This window comes from Emydura macquarii, unplaced genomic scaffold (assembly GCF_026122565.2).
Source record: "Emydura macquarii macquarii isolate MOO-44397 ecotype Brisbane River unplaced genomic scaffold, CSIRO-AGI_Emac_v2 contig_1254, whole genome shotgun sequence".
Taxonomy (NCBI): Eukaryota; Metazoa; Chordata; order Testudines; family Chelidae; genus Emydura; species Emydura macquarii.
This window is the reverse complement of record NW_027131391.1, coordinates 8,077,536-8,105,006: the sequence shown is the minus strand read 5'-3', so window position 1 is coordinate 8,105,006 and position 27,471 is coordinate 8,077,536. Positions and strand designations below refer to the sequence as shown.

The window sequence follows — 27,471 nt, the reverse complement described above, 5'->3', positions numbered from 1 at the left end:
GGGCTAGGGATGTCACTGCTGGAGTTTTCTCTGGGCGAGGACAGGGTCATGGCCACCAGGGCCAATCCAGATGGTGCTCTGTGCGATCGGAAGGGGGCGTTTACAGGGCTTGGCTTGGAGGAGTTCACTGAGTGAACACTGCCAAGCAGGGCGAAATCCACAACGCCTTGCCGAACCGAAACACAGCCGTTATCTGACGCCTGATAGCAGCTCTCTTCGCCAGTCTGCACTGAGCTGCAGCAGGAAACGAAACCAACCAGAGAGCCAGGAAAACAAAAGCTGGGTGTGCCAGGGGAAACAGCCAGTGAGAGCTGCAGCACAGAGACGGAGCTCTGCAAAGCTGTGCGAACACCGCCCCTGCTGTAGACATTAGCCGCAGCCCAGGCTCCCCGAAGGCTGGGATCTCTGAGCAGCTCCGGGCCGGGAAGCCTGTCTGCCTGAGGCCAGCCCCGATGGCTCAGGATCTTTACCAGACGCCAGCTCGGAAGCTGGACAAGTTCATTTTCGACACTCTGCAGCCTGACGGCACCTTCCTGCGCCAGGCTGGCCAAGCCATCGACACCATCTGTGAGTTCCTGAAAAGAAACTGCTTCGTTGACTGCCCCCCGCCCCGCATCAAGGTGCTGAAGGTGGTGAAGGTGAGTGGCGGGGCTGCTGTGAGCGGCCTGTCCCGGGCACCCCTGGCACGACCGCTGCGGGACGGGGCATCGGGCGGCTGCTTCGCACAGGGTGAAGGGCAATGCCACGTAGGGTGAGGTGACCCGAGAGTCAAGGATCTCTGCTGCTCTGTGTGTACATCCGGGACGTAGGAGAGAGACCAGCCAGCTGCAGGAGACCCGATGGCTCGGTCCTTTCCTTCGGGGGTGGCAGAGTGACTGGCCCCGGGTGTAACCGCAGGACACGGGGCTCCAGGACTGGCCTCTGGGGCCCTGGTAGGGAACAATGTCAGAGGCAAGGTGGAGAATGGGCCAGGGGGTCTCTGGGCAGGGTGCTCCGAGACCCCGTGGGGACTCTGCTGAACGACTGAACCCCGCCAGGGCTGCTGAGGGTCCGAGGTACCTCCGGAGGGAGTGCTGGGGCTGGCGGGAGGCTTCGCCAGGAGGGATCGCTGCTAGGGCATGTGCAGCAAGGAGCAGGCAGCCTCTGGGCCAGGCAGGAAGGAGGGGGCAGAGCACCAGGACTGCCCCTCCAGCTGCTGAGAGCAGTGCTGAAAGGAAGGTGGGTTCTCACCTGGTCACCCAGAACATGCCTGGCTTACCTGCTGGGAGCCACTTTGTCTGCCAAGGGGAGGGGAAGAGGGAGGGACCAGCTGCCAGGCTTGCCCAGGTGGGAGAGAGCAGAGGGGGGATCTCACTGGGGACTAGAGGAAGGAGAAGGGGGGTGGGGTGGGTTTTGTGGCCATAATCTCCAGGGAAGTGATGGGGAAGGAGGTGATAAGGAAACACAGAAGGGGGGTAGGTAGCATCTACATCATAGATACCCGTACCTGCTTTAGAGCTAGTGACAGGGGAATAGGACCTGGGATTCTGCTCTAGACAAAACCAGATGAAGGAAGGGGGTGAGCAGTGCCTTGAACAGTGATCCAGACTGTGTAGAAAGAGTTGCTTTATCAGGGGGGTTTTGATCTGCGGGGAGGGCGGAGGAGCACATGCGGCCATGGGGAAAACATCCATGGAGTTTCTAATCATTATAGATGAGAACTTTCTAATGCAAAAAAGCATCCTAATCAGCTCCGGGTAATTCTATATCACACTCATTCCATCACTGAACTAAAAACTGATGGTGACCCAGGTTCAAGTGATCATGATCTAATTTCATTTGCTCTGGGCAAGCAGAAGATAGTCCCGACCAGTATATAGACTTGGTGCTTTAAGAGGGCCAGTTTCCCAGAGCTGAAAACAGGCCCGAGCATAACTGAATAGGAGGAAAAACATAAATATAAAAATGTGAATGATAATTAGCGGCTGTTTAAGAATGCTTTATTACATGCCCAAGAAATCACAAATCTACAATTATATACAAAGCCTTCTTTGGTTAAAAAAGTCATCATGGTTGAGAGGGGTGGTGAAAGCAACAATTATATATAAGAAGCTGAGAGCAATGAGCACAAACTGGAAGTTAGGAATTGCAGACAACTGATAAGAAAAGCTAAAGGCATCAATGAAAAATCTATGGCCAGTAGGGTTAAGGACGATAAGAAGGAATTCTTTAAATATTTCAGAAACAAATCAAATCCTAGCATATGGTACAGCTCCGCTATTAGATAAGGATGGTAAATCTGTCAGTCATGATGCAGAAAAGACAGAAGTGTTCCGTATTTGGACAGAGGCAGAATGAAGTATTCATCTGTTACAGTTACAATGAAATACTGCCCATTCCTTCAGTGACTAGGGAGGATGCTAAAAAGCAATGATTACATTTTAAAATCTGCAGGACCGGATAATTTACACCCAAGAGTATTAAAAGAATTGGCTGAGGCGCTGTCTAAGCCTTTAATGTTGATTTTTAACAAATTTTGGGCACTGGGAAAGATCCAGAAGACTGGGAAAGGCTAATGTGTCAGTATTTGAAAAGGGTAAATGGAATGATCCCGGTGACTATGAACCAGTTAGCCTGACATCAGTCCCAGGTAAAATCAGATTGGTACGGAGTGCAATCAGTAAGCAATTAAAGGATGGCGGAATACTTAATGCCAGTCAACATGATTTTATGGCCAGTGGCTCTTGTGAAACAAATCATGTTTTCAGATGCCAGTACAAGTTTGGGGCTAAATCCACAAAGGGATTTAGGCACCTGACTGCTGCTTTAAGCACCTACATAGAAAATTTAGATCCTCAAAACTGCGACTGAGCTACTGCCTAATCCTGTAGATGTCTAAATTCCCAGGAGAGATTGTGGGAGTCTCACCCCAGAATACCCTATAGCTAGTGGTTAGGGCTCCCAGTGGGAGACCGAGGTGATTGAGCAGAATGGGGATTTGAAAGAGGCTCTCCCATGTCCCAGAGGAGTGCATCTCCTCCTCCAGCTGCCTTTTGAGCGGGACCCAGTCTTAGGTGCCTGGCTCTCCCCATGCATGTCAGTGAGTGGCAGAGCACCTAAAGTTCCCCTTTGTGGATCCAGCCCTGTGGTTAGGGCGCTCACCGGGGAGATGTGTGGACGTAATGTACTTCGACTGTCAGGCATTTGCCTTAGTCCCATCTGACATTGTGAGGGAAAAATCAGCACAATACAAAATCAATTAAAAGCTCTCCTATTGAGAGAAGTGAAAAAGCAAGTGTAAATGGGGAGCTGTCATCCAGTGGGGGTGTTTTCAGTGGGGCCCACAGGGATCTGCTCTCGACCCAATGCTGTTCAGTAGCTTTGTCAGTGATCTGGAAGTTCACTGCTGTTAAAATCTGCATATAACACAAACATTGGTGCCGTGGTAAATAGCGATCAATTACACAGTGCAGTCCGGGACACTCGGTAAGGTGGGCTCACTGGAACGACGTTACTACAGCGACATGCACGGTCATACACCTAGGGAGAAAGAAAGTAGGTCGTGTTCGGGAAAGGAAGCTGGATCCTGGACTTTAGTGACTGAGAAGTACTTAGGGGTCATGGGGGGTGCTCCTGTGTATAAGTACAGCTGCGGGTGCAGTCAGAGGAGGGAGGTGGTATTTTCACTTGGGGTGAGATCATTCCTGGATATTGCTCACAGTTAAAATGGATGCTGAAAACAGTTCAGCAAAGAGCCAAGGAAGAATCTGAGATCTGGAAAATCTGCCTTTACCCTGATTGGCCTAAGAAGTGTATCTAAGAGATGGGAGGAGGTGATATGATCATGGTCAACAAGTATCTAGGCAGGGAGAAGATTTCTGGCAGTGGAGGGCTCTTTAATCTAGCAGAAAGAGGCAGAACAAGATCCAATGGCTGGAAGCTGAAGCCGGATTCATTTGTACTGAAAAGAAGGTACAATTTTTGTAATGGTGAGGGTCATTAACCAAAGGAACGTGGTAGGCTAGGACGTGGTTGGCTCTCTATCACTTGAAATCTTTCGATCAAGACTAGGCATCTTTCGAACAGGCAGGCTGTAGCTCGGCCAGACGCTATGGGCCGGATGCAGGGATCCCTGGGCAGAGTTCTCTGGGGGCGTGCGGCTAACTCTTCTGTCCCACAGGGCGGGTCCTTGGGCAAAGGCACATCCCTGAAAGGCGGATCTGATGCTGACCTCGTGGTGTTTCTCAGCTGCTTCAAAGGGTATGAAGATCAAGAGACGAACCGGGCAGGGATCATTAAGGAGATCAGGAGGATGCTGGAGAAGTGCCAGAAGCAGGAGCACTTTGAGGTGATCATCGAGACGTCCCGGTGGCCGAATCCTCGCGTGCTGAGCTTCCAGATGCATTCCAAGACACTCAACGAATCCATAGACTTCGATGTGCTGCCAGCTTACAACGCCCTGTGTAAGTCCTGCTGCCCCGACTCGGCCAGGGACACGTGTCTCTGCCCATCAAAGGCCAGGGATTCTCCTTGGACCCCTGGAGAACAGTGTTTTCTGGTGTCACTGTTTCTCCACAGATCCCAAGATCTTTGCTACCAATACCCCGCTCCCCACAATGGCCCAGCACCCTGAAACGATGCAGACATTCTCCCCCAGGCACCGGGCCCATTCCTAACAGCTCAGGTGTCCCGTGAATTCCCACAGGGGTTGGATAGGCACTCGTGCTATACTGGGTGCATGAGAGAGAGTAGCAGACCAACGGGAATCATCCTCTTTGCTCCCAGCCTGCCTGCCAGGCCTTTGCTCCCCACCCAGGTCCTTCCGCTGAGCAGCCCCAGCTGGGGTCCCCCTGCATCTCCAGGGTCCAGGTTTGCACTGCAGGTGCCACGCTGAGGTCAAACAGGGGTGGAGATCAGGCCCCTGCAGACCTCGAGACTGGCATGCACCTGCCTGTTTATGTTCCCTGACAGCCGCTGGCACCAAGCCTCACCCCCTGGTGTACGCGGATCTGATCCACAGCTACTCCCGGGGGGGCGAATTCTCCACCTGCTTCACCGAGCTGCAGCGGGACTTCGTGGTCGACCGCCGCACCAAAGTGAAGAGCCTGATCCGCCTGGTGAAACACTGGTACAAGCAGGTACGGCAGCCGGGCCGGGCTTCCCAGAGCCCCCAGCGCCTGGGGTGGGAGGGTCACGCCTGCCCCGCCCAACCCCCTTCTCTCACCCTGAGTGGCACAGCAAACCCTTTCGCTAAATGCTTTTCCTTTGGCGTCTGAGATGGGTGAACGGTGCCCGAATGGGACAAGGCACTGTGAGGAGAAAACCCCCTGCCCCAGCCCTGGTTGCTCCTTGCGGAGTGGATTTTGGGGCATGAACTGGGTGCTGAATTGGGTCTCATCTCTGTTCCTCTGTCCATGCCAGTACGTCCGTCCATACAAAGAGTACCTGGGAGAGAAAAAGGGAGAGTCCCTGCCCCCCAAGTACGCGCTGGAGCTCCTGTCTGTCTATGCCTGGGAGAGGGGCAGCAGGGACCGAGCCTTTGACATGGCCGAGGGGTTCCGGACGGTGCTGGAGCTGATCCGGCAGTACGAGCAGCTCTGTGTCTACTGGACCATCAACTACGACTTCGAGGATGAGCTCCTGGCAGGGTTCCTGCAATATCAGCTCAAAAAAGCCAGGTCAGTTTCCCTGCACGTCCCACTCCCATGGCTGTCCCCACCCGTCTCTGTGCTTCCACCCACCCTGTTCCCCTGCATCGCTGCTCCGGGCCCGGTCCTGGCCAAGTCTGCATGGGGAGCAGCAGACGGGACCATCAGCACGGGCTGGGGATGCGGCTACAGGGCAGTCCAGGCAGGAGCAGGGAGCGCAGGCTGGGAGGCCGGCGGGTCCAGCCAGTGGGATGTGCCGCAGGCGGGACGTGCTGCTCCAGGCACAGGGAGAAGCTGGTGCTGTGACTGCTCCTGGGCCACCCGGCTCTCAGCTCCCCACCCCGCCACGAAAGTCTGGGCTGAGCCCAGCATTGGCACAAGCTGCCACGCCACAGGCGAGGCTGGTGATCTGGGCCCAGAGCCCCTGGGTGGGGAAGGGGCGACTGCAGCACGGCTGAGCCCAGAAAGTCAGGAGACTGGCCCCCACGTCAGGAGATTTGGATGTAAAAAGACAATGGGGGGGGGGGGGTATGTGTGATCCTCCCCCAGCTCCCCAGTGTGTGACGACAGCGCCCCCACCCCCCCACCTCCCAATGAGCCATCCAGGCTGGGCCCGGCTGCAGGAGGTCTCGTCACGAGACCCACCCGCCACCGAGTGACGCAGATTTCTATCTGGTGCTGCCTGATGGGGTGCGGAGCTCTCAGCGCCTCCCCAGAGCAAAACCTCCCCGCCGAGTCATGCTGCACCCCCAGCTGCCCAGCCCCACCGCCCAGCAATTCAGCCGGGCTTTTCCCTGGGGCTCCCCGATCCCAGCACGGCCAGCCTCAGGGGATCAAAACTCCTGAGTCAGATCCCCCGAAAGGCATGACTTTTTTCAAAAGAAAGACGCTTTGTGTTTTTCCATCTGGCTTTTCTGAGTGCCGTGCTCCCCCTCCCACCCCCACGGGTGGGTCCCAGATGTATTGGGTCAGGTGAGGCTGGCCCCTGCTGCAGGAGCTCGCACCCCACATCTGCCCATCCCCTGTCCAGCCCCCCAACCCCCACATCAGTTCTGCCTTTCCCTGCCTGCCCTCTGATCCTCCTGGGGTTCTTCACCCCCTGTACCAGGCAGGGGAGGGGGGCCTGCAGTGGGGAAGCAGAGAAACCGTCCCATCCCCTGCTCCCCTCCTGTGAGAATGGGGGTGCATACCCCCCCAGGAGGCGGGGCAGTGGGGAAGGCAGCCAATCAGAGGTGGCAGGAGGGTAGCTGTGGCAGGGAGGCTGACTGAAATCCCCTCCCTCGGAGTGGGCTGGGGACAGGGAGGGCGAGTGTGGCTGGACTGGGGAGCAGGGGGGCGGGGACCCAGGTAACCCCTGTGGGAGGGGAGGGGCAATGCAAAGGGCTCGCACTCAGGACCCCGGCTCGGGACGGGTGGGGAGAGCCTGGGGGGTGAGCTGCAGACAAGCCCCTCTCTGCCGAGGGACGTGTGCCCGAGGGGTGGCCTCCGTGGCCAGCAGTGCCTAGCGGGACGGAGCCCGGGGGCAAGGGGGCAGCGGGTGCCCAGCTGAGCTCACTGTCTCAGCACTGTCTGGCCTGGCAGCACCGTCACGCTTCGTGTCTCGCTCTATTTCAGGCCCATCATCCTGGACCCGGCGGATCCGACGGGGATCGTGGGGGAGGGGAGCCGCTGGGACCTGATGGCCCGGGAGGCTGAGCGCTGCTGCCGCCAGCAATGCTGCGTGGATTTCTACGGCGTTCCTGTGAAGCCCTGGGATGTGTCGGTGAGCGTTGTACCACCAGTCTCCCCGACTGTGCTGGGACCACAGGTCATCCACCCTCCAACCCTGTACAGGACTGGCCCAGCCTGGGCATGCCTCCACCCCTGCCGAGGGGTTCACCCATTCACCCTGGCCCTGGCCTTCCCCTTCTCTGCCCAGCTGGTGCCCTCCTGAGGCGCTGGCTGTGCAATGCCACTGGCTGTGCCAGGCGGTCACTCCCTGCAGACGGGCCCGTGCTGGGGCTGGGGGTGCACCCATCAGGGTGACTCAGCGCCATCTCGCCAGGTGACATTGGGTGTGGCTGGGGTGAAGGGCTCCATCGAAGCTTCTCTGCTCTGCCCCACGCCCAGACACTGGCCCCTGGGCACCCTGCAGGGAGGCAGCTGCAGATCCGGCCTTCCCTTTCCTGTCTCTCCCTGTGGCCCCCCGCCCCCAGCAGCTCCTCCATTCCCAGACAGCTCACGCCTGGGGGGAGCCAGGGCGCTGCCAAAGCCTGGGCCCAGAACTGCCAAGTCTGGCCACCTTGATCCCAGCAGGGTCTAGCCAGGAGGTGGCTGCTGCCCTCTGAAATCAGCTCTTCTCTCTAGCTGGCCAGGCTGCCCTCCGCCCTCCGTTATCCCCAGCCAACAGCACTAGGGGCCCCTGCTGACCTCTGAGGCCTGGCGCTAACGGGTGGCAGGTGCCGGCTCTTTACTGATCCCCAATGTCTGTGTGCTTCTGTTCCAGCCTGAGCAAACCCCCAAAGGGAGCCGGGGGTTTGAGATCCACACCGGAGCACAGGAACGTCTGGTCTCAGCCCCTCAGCCTGAGCCAGTCTACACCTGCTCCTGTAACCAAGCCATGGCCATACAGCAGCCCGAAGAGCAGCCGTCCTTGTGCACCGTGCTCTGAGACCCCCTCGCCAGCCCTCCCTGCGGTGACGACTCCAGCTGGGGGGGGCGGGGAGGGGCAGGAGGAGTGTGGGCAGGAAGGGGAGGGGGCGATTCCAGGGGATCCTTTCCTACTTTTCATACTGCCTTGAGCCCTGGGAGCTGGGTTGGTCTCATCTTCCGGGAGGATGTGGCCAGTTCCCTTAGTCCCCTCATGTCATGGTCCCCCTGCCCGTGGGTGGACAGGAACACTGGTACCGGGCAATCACAGTAGAGAACTGCCCCGCTGTGTGAACCGGGCCTGAGACCATTCCACCCAGTGCCCCGACTGCTGCTACTCCGCCTGTGTGGCAGCCAGGCTCCCGGCAGGGAGCTGCCAGCCCGGTCTCTCAGCTCTCCACACTGCCCCTCTTAGTGCGCTGGTGAGGACACGCACCACCGCCCCGAGGAGGGGCGTGTGAACATCATCCTCCGCAGTAATTAATGCGGCGGCTGTAAATCAGCCTGACGTAGGTCAGCTTACCTTTGTGGTGTAACCAAACAGCCTCCTGACATAACTCAAGGACTCTGTTAAGACCTTGCCTGGTAAACAGGAGAAGCGTGAGTCCAGAATCAATCAACCAGAATTGGTGCATCAGAAATTAGGTCTAAATAATGAGAGGCTGGGCTATGCTATCCACCACTCCCTTTTGGGTGCTGAAAAGAAAAGACATGCTCTTCCCTTTACTCTTCTCTTTCCCATCCTTCTGTTAATAAGAGTCCGGCTTAGCCGGCCAAGACTGCAATGTCTAAAGAACTCTGCAAGTTGCATGGCCCAACTCTGACCTTGAAAGACGTATTAAAGGGAAACACCAAACAGTAATGAGGGTCATTCCTTACAAGTAGACCAGAGCTTTGATACGCAAGTTGTAGGAGAGTAAAGAGTTAAAAGCTGGACAAGTGGCCAGGCCTAAATTACAGGGAATGGGGTCAAGGCAAGGGCATATCTTGTTTCTGTAAATTTTAGTTAGTCTGTTATCTCTCTTCTCCTCCCTTCCTGCCAGGGGATGAGTTTATCGGCATTCCTGTGCAAGGCCTTGGTGGGAGGAAAAAGACATTATCTTCTTCCTCCTCCTGGCATGCCTTTATTTTTAAAAATGTTAGTGTAAAATTGATAGGTTTTAAGGTGATGGGCCTGCCCTCTGTATGGTAATCCCGTAAACAACAAACAGGGGCGGGTATAATTATATTCATTATGTAGTTGTAAATATTCATTGTATAGGTGTCAGTGTAACCAAATAAGGGTCTATGGGGAGTTGCTGGCAATGTATACATTTACAGACTGCTATGGATAAAAGGATTGTAAAATAACCCCTCGTCGCTCACTCACGGCGTCGAGGTGGAATGAGCAGGCAATAAAGGGTTCTGTCTCCCCAATCCGCCCCCGGGACAACCTGTTTGGTTATTTCTAACACAAGTGTATTGGTGGTAGTTATTTGATGTTGTTTGCATATATCTTGTTAGAGGTTAGCAATGTAGATAAACTGCTTTCCCGTCTATCACTATTGTTCTATTGATTAAGAGGTCAAAAGGGAATATTAACATCCAGATGGACATTGGTGTAAGAACATCATTTGCCTGCATTACTCTTTGAGGTTTAAGTAACTGTTAATTGCGCTGATGCAGCTAATTACCAATGTGTGCCTAGGAGATGAAGGTTTTACTTCAAAGGACAATATACATTACTGTTCTCCACTCAAGGAAATATCTGTGGATTGTCTTGGTAGTTTAAATGGCTATTGCTGACTGGATTGTCTGAGGAAGGACCTATTGAGTAAAGATCAAACTGTCAGTTCAGCTTTCATCAAAGCCCACCGTGAAGGAGTTACCTGCAAGTGCCTACCTTGCTTCAACTCTAAAGGAAGCTCCAGGGCTGATCCTTTTAATCTCACATCTGTCCAAGCTCGTCAGGGAGTTTGGATCGCAAGATTGGGATCCCAGCCTGGAATCACCCTGCTAATTCTTATGGGAGCATCTGAACGAACTCTGCCCATGGACTATCTAGCCTTCATTTCTCTGGACTGGATTTCTAACAAAGAAGCTCTAAACAAGGACTGACGACCCCCAAGCTGTTTGGGTAATTTCAGAGACTTTGCAATGTAAGAACTTCGCACTCAGTTATCATCTCTACTTTGAAACTGACTTAGAACTTTATTTTCCTCTGTGTATGTTCACTGAGCTTTTAACCATTCCACTCTTTTCTTTTCTAAATAAATATTAGTTTAGTTAATAAGCATTGGCTTTAAGCGTGTATTTTGGTAAGATCTGAACTATTCATTGACCCGTTTGGTAACGTGTCTGATCCTTTGGGATTGGTAGAACTTTTTTACGTATGATGGATAAAGATTTTCAGTCATCCCCATCACATTTGACTTGGCCGTCTGGGTGCTGAGCCCCAAGACTGCTCTGCGTCTGTGAAGACTTACTGCTAGCGGGGCTCCCTGAACCTGGAGCCAGGGGCAGCCAGGGCTTGAGGCCACCATTGACCCACTGCAAGAGACGCCAGCCCCACTCCCTGAGTTCCCACTCCACCACCCAGCTCAGGCCTCTGGGGAGGCTCCCAGGGCAGGGCTGTCCTTTCTCCTCTGTTTGTGGCAGGGGGCGCTTTGTGCGGTGTGTTGGGTTGGTTACGGGCTGGGTCCCATTTCCTTCTTTTAATTCACCCCCGTCTTTTCTGGGAATAAATATTTCTTTTTATTATCTGCTGGTCCTGGGTTCCCTGGACCAATAAAGTGTGCTGTCTTAGAGGTTGTAGGGGCTGTCTAGCCAGTGACTCACCCAGCCACTAGGTGCAGACATTGAGTGTAAAGAACCCAGGGCCCATTGTTCCTACAGAGGGTCACCATGCCCTGTGGAAGGAGGGAAAGGCGCTGTACCACCCTTGGGGGATCGGGGCACGCTAGGAGGAGGCTACGTAAAAGAACCCATGACAGCTGGGGCTGGAAATGCTGCCCCCAGTTAAGGTTGCCCGACATGTCCATTCTAAGACCCTGTTTTCAGTTTTTTCTAACATTGCCAGAGTTTCACTGTCGGGGTTGAAGTTTCCCACGCCGGGTGTCACCCATGCCGGGTGTGCGCTCAGCACCCAAAGCCAGCGTGTGAAGATTCATCCTGTAAGTGATCTCCCACTGCCCAGGACGTCCCCCACCTGAGTTTGGCTTGGCATTGCCAGGGCACTGGGAATTCCCCTACCCAAGTCTGGGCTGCCGGTGACAGGGGCCGCAAGGCGGGAGCGCCCCATGCTCGGGTCCTGGATGGCAAGGACGGGGCCCTTGACTCCACCATGCAGGCAAGGCCAGGAGGGGGGAGCTCCCATGACCTCAGTGACTGGCAGGTCCCAGTGCCCTGCAGCTGTGTTTTGGGGTGCTGTGCCATGGCCACTCCCAGCGCCTGTGTGGGGAGAGGGGATGCCAGTGCCGGCCCGGAGGCAGGCTGGGTCTGTCCCCTGCATCAGCTGAAGCTCTTTGACCCGTGAGTACGAGGTGTTTTTCTGTTGAGAGGGACGTTGCCATCTAAGGATCTCCCTGGCCTGGCCCAGGCTGTGGGCCCGGTGGAAGACACAGGCCATTGGGCCCTGGGCAAGCAGGGAGCAAACAACGGGGGCAGGCAAAGGGGCAACTTCTGGGGCGTTTGGCCGAGGGGCAGCAGCCAAAGCAGCCGGCCAGGACTGGTTCAAGTCAGTGAATTGCACTGGGTGCAGGCAGGGTGCTCCGCAGAGTAACCCCCCGGGAGTCGTCCTGCTCTGAGAATCAGCCCCGTCTCCCCGGGACCTGCAACCCCTGTCCTATGGGCAGGGCTTGGCCCTCTGCTCTCCAGGTGTGGGGGGATCCCCTGCTCCACCTTCTCCCCCCACAGTTTCTCAGGCCTTCTGCCCTCCCTATCCTGTATCCCCCCCTCCCTCCCCAGCTGTCACCCAGCTGGGCTCCGTGGAGTGACCTGTCCTGGCGGGGGGGGGGTGGAGGGCTGGGCCCAGCACCCTTGCAGTACCATCAGGATACTGCAGTGACCTCCCACGGTCAAGGCTGCATCTCCCTACAGACAGTCACCCTTGCTGGGTGAAATTAGCAACTGCGACGCGGGTCCATGCTTGCGGCAGCCCGAGGGCCTGGCTGATCCTGCAGCCCCGTGGCTAAGACGGGACAGTCGACTCCTCTGTGGAGGAGCGGTCCCCAGCCCGTTTCCCTGTTTCAGCTGCAGCAGCCGTGGCCTGGGATTGAGGCGTTCGGGGACACCTGGCAGTCTGGGGAGACAGACCAAGAACGCCCCACCACTGCAACGCGGACGTTCACAGCCAAGTCAGGAGCGCAGCAAAGCACCTGCCTGCCACTCTGAGACCCTGCCTCTCAAGTGCCCTGCGTGAGACCCAGAGCTCCTTGGAGCAGGGGGGCGCGACTCAGTCCTCTTGTCTTACATTAGTCTGTGAGCGTGTCACAGCAAGGGCCCCGTGTTAGCAGGGGTCACTGCACTGCCCGCATGCCAGGGTCCCGTTCGCTTTCAATCAAGTGCAGTTCTATGCTGCAGAGGGAGAGTCCCCCCAGTGCTCAGCAGATCTGCTGCCTGCTTGTGTCAGTGTCACTGACATTCGTGGCAAGCCGGAGTTTTTATTGCTTTACCCTCCTACTGACCCTGCCACAGACGGATTTTACTAAAGCCCAGTTCCACATCCAGGCCCCGTCAGTGACCGCTGCGCAAGCCCTGGGAAGGGCATGCAGGAGGAGGAGAAGATGGGGTTTGCCCTGTGGACTCGTGATTACAGGTGGTGATGCAGGAGATGGAAAAACATGGCGGGACTGTCAGAGCCCAGCTGGACTTTACAGGGCTGACAGGAAACCATCTGGGACTTGGGAACTGAAAACACTGGATGTGAAAATCACTGAGACCCAGTAATGGTGGAACTGCGGGTTCACCCGGCCAGTGCCATGCGTGCCTAGCCAGCAATGCGCCAGCTGAACACTTCCCATGCATGCACACCCGCAGTTCTGGGCAGGCAGGGAAAGAGCCCAGTTTACAACCAGGCGGGGTGCCAGCGTTCCGCCCTGGTGCAGGGAGCAGCCTCTGGAGAAACGAAACTGATCAGAGAGCTGAGGAAATGAAAGGAGGCGAGGCCTCTGTGCCACTATCAACCCTCTGCAGCTGCTAGTCCCCAGCCCCCGCCCAGCCCCCCAGTGCCTGTTGTGCTTGCAGAGGGAGCAAGACACAGTCCCACTGCGAGAGGGGGACACACAGGCTGGTCCCTCCAGTTCCACGCAGCCCCTGCTGTTTGTCTCTTTGCCACTGCCAGTCATGGCGCTTTATGAGACTCCCTCCGAGGAACTTGATACGTTCATCAGCAAAGATCTGCAGCCAAACAGAGATTTTAAGGCCCAGATCAGCACAGCCATCCACACCATCTTTGTTTTTCTGACCCAAAACTGCTTCAGAAACTCCTACTCTGCAATGCGGGTGCTGAAGGTGGTTAAGGTGAGGGATGGAGATGGGGTGCACAGTGCGACCTGACCCTGCATCTCCAGGCATTTGGGGGGGGGGTGATGCTGGGAGAGAGGGGAACAGTCCAGGTGGTGGGTGTATTAAGGGGTGATCAGCACACAGCTAGGGTGATGCTGCTGTGAATCAGGGTGCAGAGGGTCAGGGACCCTCTGCCTGTGTCTGTGAGGAAGGGGCGTGCAAGACGGGAGGTGGGGCTGGTTCCCAGGTGGGTGCAGGAAATGGGGGACAGAGAGTCGCTGTCAGTATTTGTGCGAGGCTGTGTCTGGGGAGAGCCAGAGGGCAGGCAAAATATCTGCAGAACGGCCCTTCGCTTAGGGAGACCCCCTGAGCGATGGGCCCCAGGCCTCGTGAGTAACAGCTGGGACCCGGCTCGGTGGGGGTCTGGCATTTGGGACTCTGGTGCATCAGATGGATGAGAGTGGCTGTGGTGAAAACCGGAAAACCCCGATTGCACTAAAATCACTGTTTGGTCGCTCTGGCTAGGAGGCCGAGGCGGTGACCTTGCGGAGGCCTGGGGGAGGGAAGCGGAGTCACTTTTAGGGTGGGGGCTAGCCTCAGCTGGGCCCTTGTCCCCACTCCAGCCCCCCCCCAGCTGTTTCTTTTGATCCCACAATGCCCAATCCCGCCCAGCTGGGCCCCTTGCCCCAACCCCAGCCAGTGCCCATTTGGGGGGGTGGGGGGGGGCAAGGCCTGGCAATAGTCACATCCAGAGAATCTTTATTTTATTGTATTTTTGAAAACTAGAAGAGCCGTGTGCACTTAAGGAGTGGGAAACACAGCCCAGGCCACGCGAGCAGCACAGCCTGTGACCCTCTAAGGGACGGTCACGAATGACCTAGGCCAGGTTGGACTGCCTCCAGAGATATGCCAGGGTCCACACAAAAATAACATTTTGCCAGCCCCCTTCCAGCTGGTTCCTGCCCCACTGGGGACCCGTCAGGCCCTCCCTAGAAGCCCTGGCCTGGCCTTAAATAACGGCTGGTACCAGCGTCGGACCTCCAGCCCCAGCAATGCTAGAGCATCACCCAGGCCTCCTCCTTCATCAGATTTCCCCTCCCAGGCCTGGCCCCCGGGGGCACTGCTGGGGCAGCCAACTTTCTAATTTGTGAAAACCGCACACCGCGTGCGGAGTGCGGGACCTTCCCCACCCACGGCTCCGCCCCCACCATCACTTGCTGCTCTCCCCCTCTGTCCCTCCCTCTGCCAGCTGAACAGGGGTGATGGGGGGCAGGGGTGATTGGAGCAAAGCGGGGCAGGGAGGGAGAGCCGGGGGTGGGGAGGGTGACTAGGGTGTGGGGGTGTGACTGGGGCAGGGCGGGGGAGGGGGAGCCCCACTGGGGGTGGGATGGGGGTGGGTTCCAGCCCCTCCCCCCGCTGGAGCCGGTGCTGAGAGGGATGTAAGCGGCGAAACGTTTAAACGGTGTGTGATTCATTCCCTGATTCCTTTAACCCTTGCCCGGGGGGGCTGTGTGGAGGCTGGGCTGGAAGAAGTCAGCGGCCCCCTTCCTCCCCCCCGACACTCCCAGCCGTGCCCCCTTCCCTGTCTTCAAAGCCTTCCCCCCACCTGCCCAGTTGGGGCAGCACCATCCTCCACAGCCATTCACTCCCCCCCTGCCCCCCAGTCCCCGCCCAGGCTCTGCTGACTCGCTGTTCCGGGTTCACACCGCAGCCTATCAGACCGGGCCGCCACCAGGCCGTGTTTCCTGTCCCTCCTCAGTGCCCTCCCCCAGGACGGAGGCAAGCACGACCCGCTTCCACTCCTCTTCCATAGCCTAAGGATCAGGGATCTCTGCAGCCCCTCTCCCTGCCTGGGGTGAGCGTTCAGCTTCCCATCAGGATGGAGCGGACGAAAAGGAGGAGCGCTGCCTGGAACTATTTCACAAAACTCTCAGAAGACACGGTGAAATGTCAGCTGTGTAACGCCGAGCTGCGGTACACAAACAGCACCGGGGCAATGCTGAACCATCTGAAGCTGAAGCATCCCTCCACTTTGTGTGAGAAAGAAGACAAAAGTCAGACAGCCCCGGCAGCGTTTGTTTCTGGCAGCGCGAGGAAATGCACCGCCCAACGTGCCGAAAAGATAACGGAGTTGTTGTGCAGCATGATCACAACAGATATGTTGCCTATAAGTGTCATTGAGGGTACAGGTTTTCGGGCCCTGATGAGTTTTCTAGAACCGGATTACTGTGTGCCGGTGAGACAGATTGTCACCTGGCGGCTGGAGCTGTGCTATAAAGACCGGGTGAAGTCTCTCCGGGAACAACTGGAAAACGCCGTGAAAGTAGCTATCACCACCGACTGCTGGACTGCATTAACTACAGAGAGCTACATGACCATCACCTGCCACTATATTGAAAACTGGAAGCTGCGATCCGCAGTCCTACAAACGGAAAGTGTGGTAGAACAGCAGACAGCGGAAAACTTCGCTGAAAAATTAAACACCGCAGTGGAAAGATGGGGTCTGGCAGGCCGGGTCTTGGCGTGTGTGCACGATAACGCAAGCAACGTTGTGCTCGCCAGCACACCGAGGTGTGTTGCGTGGGAATCTGTAAAGTGTTTTGCCCGTACTTTGCAGCTAGCCATAAACGAGGGGTTTTCTTCAAGCAATGTGAATTGTGTTGTTGCAGCTGCGAGCAGACTAGTTGCACACTTCCACCACAACTCCGGGGCTGCAAAAGCACTCGAAAGAAAACAGACAAAGCTTCAGGTTAAGCCCCACCGTCTGATCCAGTCATGTAAAACTCGCTGGAACTCAATATACGACATGTTCGAAAGACTCAGCGAGCAAAGATGGGCTGTAACCGCTGTGCTTTCAGACAGCTCTGTAACCAAGCAGTCTGATGCCCAAACCCTTCAGCTGCAAGATGAGCACTGGCAATTAATAGAGGACATCTTGCCACTACTCTCCACTTTAAAATGTGCTACACTGGCCTTGTCTGCTGAGCAGTCAGTTTCCATTTCTAACATTTATCCCATTTGCAACAGTCTTCTCCAAACTCACCTGAGAAGCGAAGCCCCTGGCGAGAATCAGAAAGTGGCTGATTTCAAGGCTGCCGTCCGCCACTCTCTGGAGCATCAGATGAAACCCAACGATCCTGCCACAGGTGAGAAACCTGCCCTTGTTGCCTCCTTGTTAGATCCGCGCCATAAACACATGCGGTTTCTTTCGCCCGTCGTCCAGATGGCTGCTAAATCAAAGCTCCTGCAACTTGCATTGATAGAAGAGCCTCCGAGTGCAGGGTCTGAAGCTGAATCGACGCCCAGCACGAGCGGCGCTGAACTGAAGGAGCCGAAAACAGAGCCAGCGCCGAAAAAAATGCGTGTCGCTGAGAGGAGCGCGATCGTGATGCTTTTAGGCGAAGATTATACCGAAAAGGAGACTGAGGAGAATGCAGTGGAAAATGAGCTGGAAAATTACTACAGGGAACCTTGTCCTTCACTGGAATGCAGTCCGTTGGAGTGGTGGGAAGTCAATGCTCAGCGTTTTCCAAGACTTGGAAAGTTGGCGAAGAGTTACCTGTGCATTCCAGGCTCGTCTGTGCCTGCAGAACGTGTGTTTTCCAACGCTGACCTTACCGTTAATCGGCTGCACAGCACAAGGCTGACACCAGAGCACGTAAATATGTTAATTTTTCTGAACCAGAATCAGCAGTAGTAGAGCTGAAAATGAAATGCAACGTTTTCTAAACTGGATTCCTCTGAACTGGACTCAGAACTTTTTCTTTTTTTTTTTTGCATCGGACTTTTGTTTGTTTTTTGCCGGGTATTCTGTGTTTTGAGGCCATCCTGTAAGAAGTGACTACAGTTAGTTTTTCCTGCAGATTTAACCGTTTTCTTTCACGTTTGGTGAGTACCCAATTAAAGTTATTTATACAGCTAGAATGTTATGTGTATCATTCTTTAAACTTCACCATGTTGCAGGCCATTTCAGTAAATCAGCTCACACTTAGCAGACTGACCTGCACACCTTTTGGTCTCTCCTCCAAGGACCAAACCCACAGGATCCTGCTTTGCTTCCCTCCCTCCAACTTCCAAGTAATTTTACCCCCTCCTGTAACATCACTGAGATGGGGGAACCAGGAGATCTTTGGCAGTGGGGCCGGTGGGAGGGGAGGGACTTTGAATTTCACACTCAGGCCCTCGTAGACAGGCCGCCTCTGCCTCCTCCCTCTCCAGCCTCCGTCAGAGCTAGACTGCTGAGGCTGGGGGGGGGGGGGGGGGGCATGCAGCTGCTTTGCCAGGCTCTGCCAGCACCCAGCCAGCAGCAGCTGTTAGCTGAGCAGCAGTTCAGCGGGGGGAGCCAGCCAGAGGAGAAGTTCATCACCACCTGATGGCATCTCTCCCCCCCCGCCCCTTTTGCACACAGCTGCCACTGCAGGGTAAGTTAACCTTTAAACGCCTCAATGTTCCATCTTTAGAAGTTTAAACGGATAGTGAATTAAACGCATTTTTACGTCCCTAGTTCCTGAGCACTACCCCGGGCTTCTGCAGTAGCTGGCGCACTTCCCACTCCCGGGCGGTGGAGGCCGGTTACTGCAGGTCCCCTTTTTGACCGGACTTTCCAGTCGAAAACTGGACACCTGTCAACCCTAAGACTTCCCCTCTATTTCTCTCCTTCCTGATCCTGACCCCAGGCTATTGCTTGTATAGTCCTCCCACAGCCATCTGATTCCCTCCCTGTCACGGGATCGCCAGCTTCCAAACCTCGGGCGTCTGACCCAAAAGAAAAACAGGTTTCAGCTGAAGCTGGCGGCTCAGCCTCTGAAAGGTGTTAGATGTTTGGTGGTGTGCGGTGTCCACAGCTCTAAACTGAAGGAAACAAATATTTGGGGTGTGTCACCTTGTCTTTATAATAAAGATACCTCCAGTAGCCATTCCCATAGGGTGTAATAAACTTTGAGCTCTTACACTGGACAATAACTAGCCAAGTAGGACAGTTGTAGCTGTGTTGATCCCAGGATATTAGAGACAAGGTATTAGATAGTGAGCAGTGGGATGTCCCACGGGGTGTTGGAAGCAGCTCCTATATGCGGGTGGACTTACAGGTAAGCTCTCTGGGGCTGGGGGCATGGCGGGACAGCCTGCAGAGGGACACATTGTGTCCTCTCTTGTTAGCCAGAACCTAAAGCAGTGGTAACTTCACTGTTTCACTCCAGCTGATTTCAGGAATACAATGGGAACACAGCGCTTCTAGCGGATGAAGATTAATACACGCAAGCATGCTCTTATCTAAAAGAACTATTTATTCGATTTAAGCACACACAGGCATAAGCAATAGGGGTAGAACATCCCCAATAATGACCTAGAATTGGAGATGGTATTGAATAATTTACAGCAGGTCGGCGCTGGCCGGATGCTTCCCCGCTGGGGAGTAAAGTCGTCAGGAAAAAGTCTCTCGATAGCTTCAGACAACTGCTTCAGAGTAAACTGTATCATCTAGTCCTTTTATACTAACTGTCGCAAAACACAGAAATCATAATGACCTCGACTGGATCATCACTTCTCCTAACTTCAATAAACTAATTATTAACAAAACATTCCTAACAATCTCAGTCATTATAAGCTTCTGTATCAAAGGGGCCTAAATTCAAGGATCCCGTACACGTGTTTTCTTTCAATCTCAAGTTGCTGACTCTTTTCTCTCCCTCTGATTAGCAGAAACTGCCAGCCTCCTTTGACCTTCCCTCTAGAAGCCCAGCTTGTTCAAATGAACCCTTAACTCGGTGGTGTTCTATTTGATTAATTCATGGTGACTGAATGCACACAGTATGGTTGCAATTATCTTGATCACCTGGTGGGGTACCACACCCCTCAAATCCAGGCCAACGCTCTCTCTGTCTCTTGCTTTCTCCTCCAGGCTGGATCGTCAGGGAAGGGCACAGCCCTGAAAGACGTCTCTGATGTGGACCTTGTCGTGTTTGTCAGCTCGGTGAAGGATTTCCAGGCCCTGAAAGGAGAACGGAAAAAAATCATTGCTGAAATCCAGACAAAGCTGGAAGAATGTAAAGATTCCCTGGGAGAAGATCTAGAGCTGAGTATTAAGGCAACAAAGTGGGAGAACCCCCGTGTGCTCACTTTTACCCTGACGTCTATGTCCATGGGCGAGCATATTGACTTTGATGTGCTGCCGGCTTTCGATGCCCTAGGTAAGATGCGTTGCTTTGGATTCCCAGGGCAGGGGCCATATCGGTCAGTGACCATCTAGTCTTTCTGGATTCCCACAGTGGATTGAGTCTTCCCTTGCCAGAGCTGTTGCTGCTTTCCAGATAGCGATGGCTCCATTTTCTCCAGGGTTTGCTGGGTTTTAAGCATGTGATGCCAGGAGATTTTAAGGGGAATCCCATGACCAAATTCCCCCACTATGATTTGCAAATGGATCCCACATGTCTAACTTTGCAGCTGTAAATTCCCATGGATGTGTGGCACCCACGCTCAGTGAGGGTTGTGGCTTCCTCTCTGGGCCCACTCTGCAGAGCAGCCGAGTTTGTTACTGACCCAGTTTGGGAGCTTTAGTTCACACTCTACCATGCTGGCAGTTCTGGAGGACCCCGGTTCAATCCCAGGTGTTGTCAGGAAGGTGGCTGTCACACACGCACCATATGCACACGGGATCTCGTCCTGGGGCACTAGCTCTCATCAAATGAAAGCACCGTGCAGGGGCCGTGTTTCCGATAACGCCCCTGAATGGCGTCTCTTCCTCTAGCTTCTCCTGCCCACCTGTGGTCCAGAACAGAGGCCCCAGCCAATGGGGAAGCGGGGTTTGTTTGTCACTGTTTAAATTCAGCCATTCAGGCGCAAGCAAGCAGCATTTGGGGAGCACCACCCCGTGGCGCTCGGGGAAGGGTCTTGTCTGAATGACTCCCAGGACTATTCACAGAGGGGCCATGAGAGAGGAGCAATGCATGGTCAAGGGAGGCCCATGATTGCAGTGTTGGACCCAGCTAGTGACTAGCGTTCCCAGCCCAGCTCTCCTCGGTCCCGCTCCTGCTTCTTTCTGGTGACGGTGCCCTCAGGTCCACCTGCCCATCTCGCCCACGAGAGCTGCTCATCGTCTCTGAGCTGCTCTGCTCTCCCCACAGTCGTCACAAGCTGTGTCAATTCTCTGGGCCCTCCGCAGCTGAGCCAGCCCCAGCCAGGCTGAGCGGGCAGGCCGAGGGCACACCCTGTAGGGGCCTGGCCATGCCCCGGATGGAGTCTGGCCCCTTGGCTGTAACCGTCCTTGAAAAAGCCAGCTCTGAGGTGGGAGCGGGCAGCGTGAAGTGTATCCTGCTGCCACGCAAAGTAGTTCCTATCGGAGGGGGAAGGGATAGCTGCAGGGAAAGGCCAGGCGCCAGTGGGCACTGGATCTGTGATTCTAACACCAGGCCCCACTTGGAAGAGTGGGCACAGTGCCGGGGGGTGGGACGTGCCACCCGCGGCGCTCGGGTACATGCGGTGCGTAGCTACGCCTCGTACCCACGCCTGTGCTCCTTCTCTGCTAGGCCAGCTGTACTCAGGCTACACACCCGACCCGGCCGTGTACGTCAGGCTGATAGAGAGCTCTCCCGAGGGAAGCGAGTTCTCCCCCTGCTTCACCGAGCTGCAGAGGAATTTCATCATGGCTCTCCCCACCAAACTGAAAAGCCTGATCCGCCTGGTGAAACACTGGTACAAACAGGTACGGCGGCCGGGCCGGGCCCCCCTCAGCCCCCCGCAGTTAGTGGAGGACAGAGCCGGTCGGGGCATACCTGGCTGGAGTCCTGACGGGCACCAAGGTGCCCCTGGGAGGGCCCTGCTCTCCCTGCCCCAGCCCCAGCTGCCCTGACTCCCAGCCCTGACCGCTTTTTCTGAGTGGATGTTGGGGCATGAACGGGGCGGGAATCAGAGTTTGTTGCCTGTCGGTCTCATCTCTCTTCCTTTTGTCCATCCCAGTTTGTCCTTCCCCACAAAAGGAACCTGAGACCGGGAGAGTCCCTGCCCCCCCAGTACGCGCTGGAGCTCCTGTCTGTCTATGCCTGGGAGAAAGGTGGCAGGGGTACAGCCTTCAACATGGCCGAGGGGTTCCGGACGGTGCTGGAGCTGGTCCGGCAGCACACCCGGCTCTGTGTCTATTGGACCATCAACTACAACTTTGAGAATGAAACCCTGAGATGGTACCTGAATTATCAGCTCTGCAAAGCCAGGTGCCTGCAAACACCACCCCGCCCCTGCGTGTGCGTCTCGGCTCCCTGCCCCTGTGTCACTGGAGCCCTGCCCGTGATTCCTCCACGCACAACTCCATGCTGGGGGCAGGCCGGGCGATCCGTGTGTGTGTGTGTGTGTGTGTGTGTGTGTGTGTGTGTGTGTGTGTGTGTGTGTGTGTGTGTGTGTGTGTGTGTGTGTGTGTGTGTGTGTGTGTGTGTGTGTGTGTGTGTGTGTGTGAGAGAGAGAGAGAGAGAGAGAGAGAAACGGTCCCGGCTGATGGCCCAGACACGGCCTCTGGGGGCAGGGAGCGTGACTGAGAAGCCCCAGCACGAAGTGGAGAGAAGGGTTTGAGGCTCTGAATGGCCAAGATACCACGGCAATGGGCACCTGGTGGCAATAATTACCAACACCCAGTGTGTGGGAGAGGCTGGGGAAATGGGTGTGGAGCTGGTGGAAGAGGGCGTCTTCATTCTGCCAAAGCGGGAGGGATCTAAAGGCAGGAGGAGTCAGACGCTGGCTATGCACAAGGGCTGACAGCGAGTGGAGAGCAGCCAAAGCAAGAGAAGAACTTCTGGGAATCGGGCCAGGTGGCAGCAGCCATAAACTAGCTGCACCACATCCTAGGAAGGACTAGATGGGAGCTTGGCAGGGAAGAGCCTGAGGGGTCAGGGTTATGCCCAGCTGGACTGCAGCACCCCCTGGCTCCGCCCGGCTGGGATTTGCACCGTGACCCTTCGTGTCTCCCTGAATTTCAGGCCCATCATCCTGGACCCGGCGGAACCGACGGGGATTGTGGGACAGGGTTGCCGCTGGGACCTGGTTGCAAAGGAGGCCGAGCGCTGCTGTCGCCAGCCGTGCTGCCGGAAGCGCAATGGATTCGCGGTTCAGCCCTGGGATGTGCCGGTGAGGGCAGGGTTCCCTGCATTGTCTCATTTGGTGTCTAACAGGCCAGCCCATCCAGCGCCCCTGCCCTGCACTGCAGGGGCTAGGAGAGCCCAGGGCCCGGCTCCATTTTCCCCACTGCAGCTCCCCTGCAGGGACACAGCTCTTGCCTTACAAAGCAATAGCATTTGATGCCTCTGCGGCCCTCAGCGGTGTCTCCTCACCACGCCAGCAGTTGCTGACCTGCCCATCTGTCCTGCTCTGGGGCTGTCGGCTCTTCAGGGCTCCGGGCTCCAGCCCCGGCTAAGGCTCTGCTGGCTGGGGGAGGCCAGGGGCCTCTCTCCCTTCAGATGCCCCTGGCTTTTCGCACAGATTCAGCTGCACCACGGTCCCTTGGGTTCTCTTGTGCTCCCATCTCCTCCTTTCCCAGCTCACACAGTAGTAAGCCCTTGGTGTGACCTGGACAGGCAGGGCTGGGGGCTCGGCTTGGGCACAGCAGCTTTGGGGTGTCGTCAGGAGGCACCGGGGACCCCTGAAATGCTGAGACCAATTCTGCCTTAAGAAAGCCACCGTGTGAATCCGTAATTGTGCCCGTAACACACGGGTCTGTGCTGGCGGTGGCTGCAGGGGCCTGGCTGCTCCCGGAGCCCCCGGCCAAGGGCGATTGCTCTAGAAAGCAGTAACCGGTGAGCTGTGTGTGTGTCTCTCTTTCAGCCGGAGCAGATGAGAATGGCTGAGGAAGCCGCTGTTGTCCTGCAGTCTGGGACCACGGATGAAGAATACCCCATCACTGAGAACCGGATGTTCACACAGGCTGCAGAGGAGGAATCCTACTGCACGCTCCTCTGACAGCTGCCGCTCAACCCCCCTCCACACCACGAGCCTTCCCTGGGGCAGGGCGGGCAGGTGTTACCGGGGTCTCTCCTTGGTCTACACCTTCCTCCTGTGGGAAAACGGCCCCTGGGGGCTGGGTGAGGCTCAGCCCTGGAGGGACGTGCTCCGTTCTCCTCCATCTCCTTTCCCCCTCCCTGCTCTCTCTGGGGATTGGCTGCAGACAGCCAGAGCCCCCGTCGACCCCTGAATCCCTCCTGTCCCCAGGAACAGCGGGCAGCATCTCCCCCCAGAGCACCCCCTTTCAGGAACACCAATAGCCGCTCCTGAGCGCAAAGGAGAGAGCCCCCCGTTTTCTGAGCACCGAGCTCTGTCTCCGCCCACGGCTAGATCCCTGCCTGAGACCTTGCAGCCTCCAGTCTGCTTATTGCCTTCATGCAACTCCCGGAGCTTGGTGCACCCCTCCCGACAGGAGCAAGTCCTTCTGGGTGGCCCTAGCACTGCTCCAGGGCGGCCAGGCATGGAGGGGACGTTAGCGGGTTTAGAGCCCGGGGGCCGTGGGTGGCTCAGGAAGGGAAGACGGCTGGAAACAATGCACGTCTGCTCCTTGAAACGCTGCACCAATAGCTGCTGCCCGCTGCTCCTCTGCCTGGTGCCTCACTTCTTCCTCTGCAGGGGCCACGGGAAGGACCGGGGCGGGGGGACAATTGCTCTCTCTGGCTCTGTGTGGCTGGTAGGGAGGGCGCTGTGATCTCCAAGCGCTTTCCTTGCCCGCCTCTGGAGACTGGTCCCTGGTGGTGTCAGTCTGTGACGTGGCTGCTTTGCCCAGGACGGGGGATTTGCCCTTCCTGCTGCTTGCTGAGTTGGGGTGTGTTGGAAGGACGGCTTGGCGGAAGCCACATACCCAGCGGGGCAAATCCCCTTGGAGTGAAACACGGGGCCTGCTGGGCAGGAATGGAGATGGCGGGGGGCAATCATTTCCCCACAGGGCCGTGTTTCAGATTGTGCTGGGGGCGGTGTTTGCAGGGAGAGTTTATCCTGGAGTGTCCCCTTGGACACAGTTGGGATTAGTGTAAAAAACATCTTATTCCCATGACCCCAGCAGACCCCACCCTGCAGGGGGAGAGAGAGCTGGAGTCTCGCACAGCTTGTGTAGCGTCCACAGATTGCAAGCTACCCGAAATCCTCGTTAGCGTCCCTTCATCGTGGTGATGGTGGTGAATACAGCTCTGCAATAGTTACACCTCTCTGTGCTTGCATCTTTAATCTCTCTGGACTCTTCAGTCTCGGAGTCAGGCAGCCATTCGGCTAAGTCAGAGGAAACGCACGCCATGCTCCCTCAGGGAGACTTTACTTATGTCCTTTCTTGTATTTGTAATGTTCTCTTAAACTGAAATAAAGGGCACTTGATGTGAAAGCAGGGACGTGCTCTTCCTGGGTGGAAAAGCCTGGCGGTGACGATCTGGCAAGAGCCCAGCTTGTGGGACCAGTGCCGGGCTGCCCTGGGAATGAAGACATGCATCTTCCGACCTGTGAATTCAGCGTATTACCCCGGAATCCTCGAGTGTTGAACACGGGAAGCCATAATGCCTTTCTTACTGGTCACTTACCAGAGCAGACCCGCCCCTCAAGCTCTGGGATTCCCGCAACTGTCCGTCTAAGGGCGGAGCGAGTATTTCCTGTATTTCCTGTCCCAGCCCTTTCATGCCTGCACAATCTCCCATGATACTGACCTTTTATGTGGTGAATTCCCAGCTGATACCCAAACATAGGGCACCGCTGCGCGCAGTGGCTGTCTACGGGCCGCCTTGTTCAATAAACCCTTAGGGGAACGCCAGCCTGTGACACGGCGACTGCCACGCAGGGCAGCAGTGCCTAGTGGTCAGCCCTCCCCTCCTTTAAGGGCTCGGATGGGTCCGCTAGATACAGGGAGAGCCCTCAGGGTCCTGGGAATGAAGCTTGCAGAGAAGCTGGGCCGAGGCTCCCCTCACCCAGCCATGTGGAAGGCGCTGGCAGACAGAGCGGTATGAAAGCTGCCTCGTCCCACTTCCTGGAGGCAGGAGCAGGCTGCTCTGCGGCGCCCTGCAGAGGGGAAGGCTACTTGACAAGGGGGTTCACTGAAGGGAGCTGGCAAAAGTCTTGCAGCTGACTTATGTCACAACGGCAGCCCCCGTGGACAGGGCCGGGGAGGGAACAGCTACCTGAAGGAGGGCAGGGCTGGCCAGAGCCCAAAAGGCTGGCTCCGGAGGCAGGGCGGAGGGGAAGCGCCTGCTCGGAGGAGGCAAGGACTGACTAGTCTCTGGCAGGAGCCGGGGCAGTTGCCCATCGCAGCCCAGGTGCCACCAGCTAGGCTGGGTGCGGCGTCGAGGGGGTCGGCTGCAGCTGCCGGAGACGCGGTGAAGAACCACAGACGCCAGGCGAGGTGAGCAGCATCCAGAGAGCTGGGGACAGATGCGACAAGCTGAGCAGACCGTGGGAGCGGCCCAGGGGCAACGGGTGGGATGCCAGGAACAGTCCTTGGTGCCTACACGGGGTTCCTGGGCTGGAAGCAAGCGGAGAGAATGGGCCCAGATCTCCCTGGGCTGGGGGGAGGAACAGGCATCAGAAGGAGAAGAGGCCACACATCACAGGCCCCAGACAGGACCACCACGTGGGTGGGAAAAGGGTACACGTTACCGGGGGGAGGGGGGGGCTGACCCAGGCTGCAACCCCTATTACCAGGAGGAAAAAAAATGTTCCCGGCTCATGAGATTGTCTGTGTGGGAGGAGGGATTGTGGGATGTGTGTGGGAAGGGGCCCGTGTTACACGTTTGTCCTGGGCCTGAGAAAATTCCGCTTGGCCCTGGCCCCAGATGAAAGTTGAGGACCAGGCTCAACAGCCTCTAAACTTCGGGGTTTCCTATTTGGGACGTTTCTGCTCAGCTGGCAGGGGGCTGGGCGAGGCAGTGAGCTAGGCTGGGCCAGACACGACAGGCTGCTGTAGCATCAGAATGACCCAGAGGGGCGACACGAAGCCCGATAACGCCACAGCCAGAGCACCACTCTGCGGGTGAGTGCCGCGGCGCACAGCCGTGGAAATGTCCCCTTGCATGGCTCAGTTGGCTTCCCTTCGAACCGCAGCTTTGTGCATGGCCTGGTACCAGCCCTTTGTCTGCGTGTCACTTAGCGGGTCTCAGCTGTGCCGTGCTGTCTGTCTCCGGTTCCTTTCACCAGAGACACGCCGCCCTACTTCCCGAGAGAGCGGGCTGCGTGGGATTGCAGACCCCGCCCTGCTCAGAGGGGCGCGTACGCCTCGTTCTGCCCCCAGACCTGGCTTTCGCGCCTCTTTTGTCCCTGACTGAAATTTTAAGGCCCGTTCACTGCACACGAGACACGTTCTCAGTCCAGACGCCTGGGAGGGGACAACTCAGCTCCAGGGGACACGGCCAATGGCCAGAAGAGACACACTATACCCCTCACGCTGCCCTGACACACACTCTTACCTGACCCACACTGCTCCCCACACTGCCCCAACACATGCCGTACCCTGCCCCACACACTGCCCCTGACACACGCGGCTCCCTACTTCAGACCGCCTCCTGCACATTCCGCCTTCTGCCCCATATTGCTCCACACACCGCCCCCCAACATGCACTGCTCCCTGCCCCACACTGCTGCCCACACCTCCCCGACACACGCCACTCCCTGCCCCACACCACCCCCTATACGTGCAGCCTCCTGCCCCACACTGCTCCCCACACCGCCGACACATACCACTCCCGACCCACACTGCTCCCCATACCACCCGACATGCACCCCTCCCTGCCCCACACTG

General features: G+C 56.5%; 1 protein-coding gene across 1 annotated transcript; it reads left to right on the top strand.

The window, feature by feature from the left end:
- Positions 1-206: 206 nt before the first annotated feature.
- Positions 207-25,143, top strand: LOC137154361 (2'-5'-oligoadenylate synthase 3-like). Its single transcript, XM_067549947.1, has 12 exons — positions 207-638; positions 4,160-4,442; positions 4,951-5,117; positions 5,401-5,657; positions 7,242-7,389; positions 8,113-8,268; positions 13,479-13,754; positions 19,639-19,927; positions 21,263-21,438; positions 21,693-21,943; positions 22,700-22,847; positions 23,541-25,143. Exons 1-12 carry the CDS (start codon positions 453-455, stop codon positions 23,673-23,675), a joined length of 2,472 nt encoding a protein of 823 aa, XP_067406048.1. The 5' UTR covers positions 207-452; the 3' UTR covers positions 23,676-25,143.
- The last annotated feature ends 2,328 nt before the right edge of the window (positions 25,144-27,471 follow it).

Coding starts and splice junctions, on each gene's coding strand:
- LOC137154361 (XM_067549947.1), top strand. CDS start 453: ATGGCTCAGGATCTTTACCAGACGCCAGCTCGGAAGCTGGACAAGTTC. Junction 8,269..13,478: donor AGCAGCCGTCCTTGTGCACC/GTGCTCTGAGAC, acceptor TTGTGCTTGCAG/AGGGAGCAAGACACAGTCCC. Junction 22,848..23,540: donor TTCAGCCCTGGGATGTGCCG/GTGAGGGCAGGG, acceptor TCTCTCTTTCAG/CCGGAGCAGATGAGAATGGC.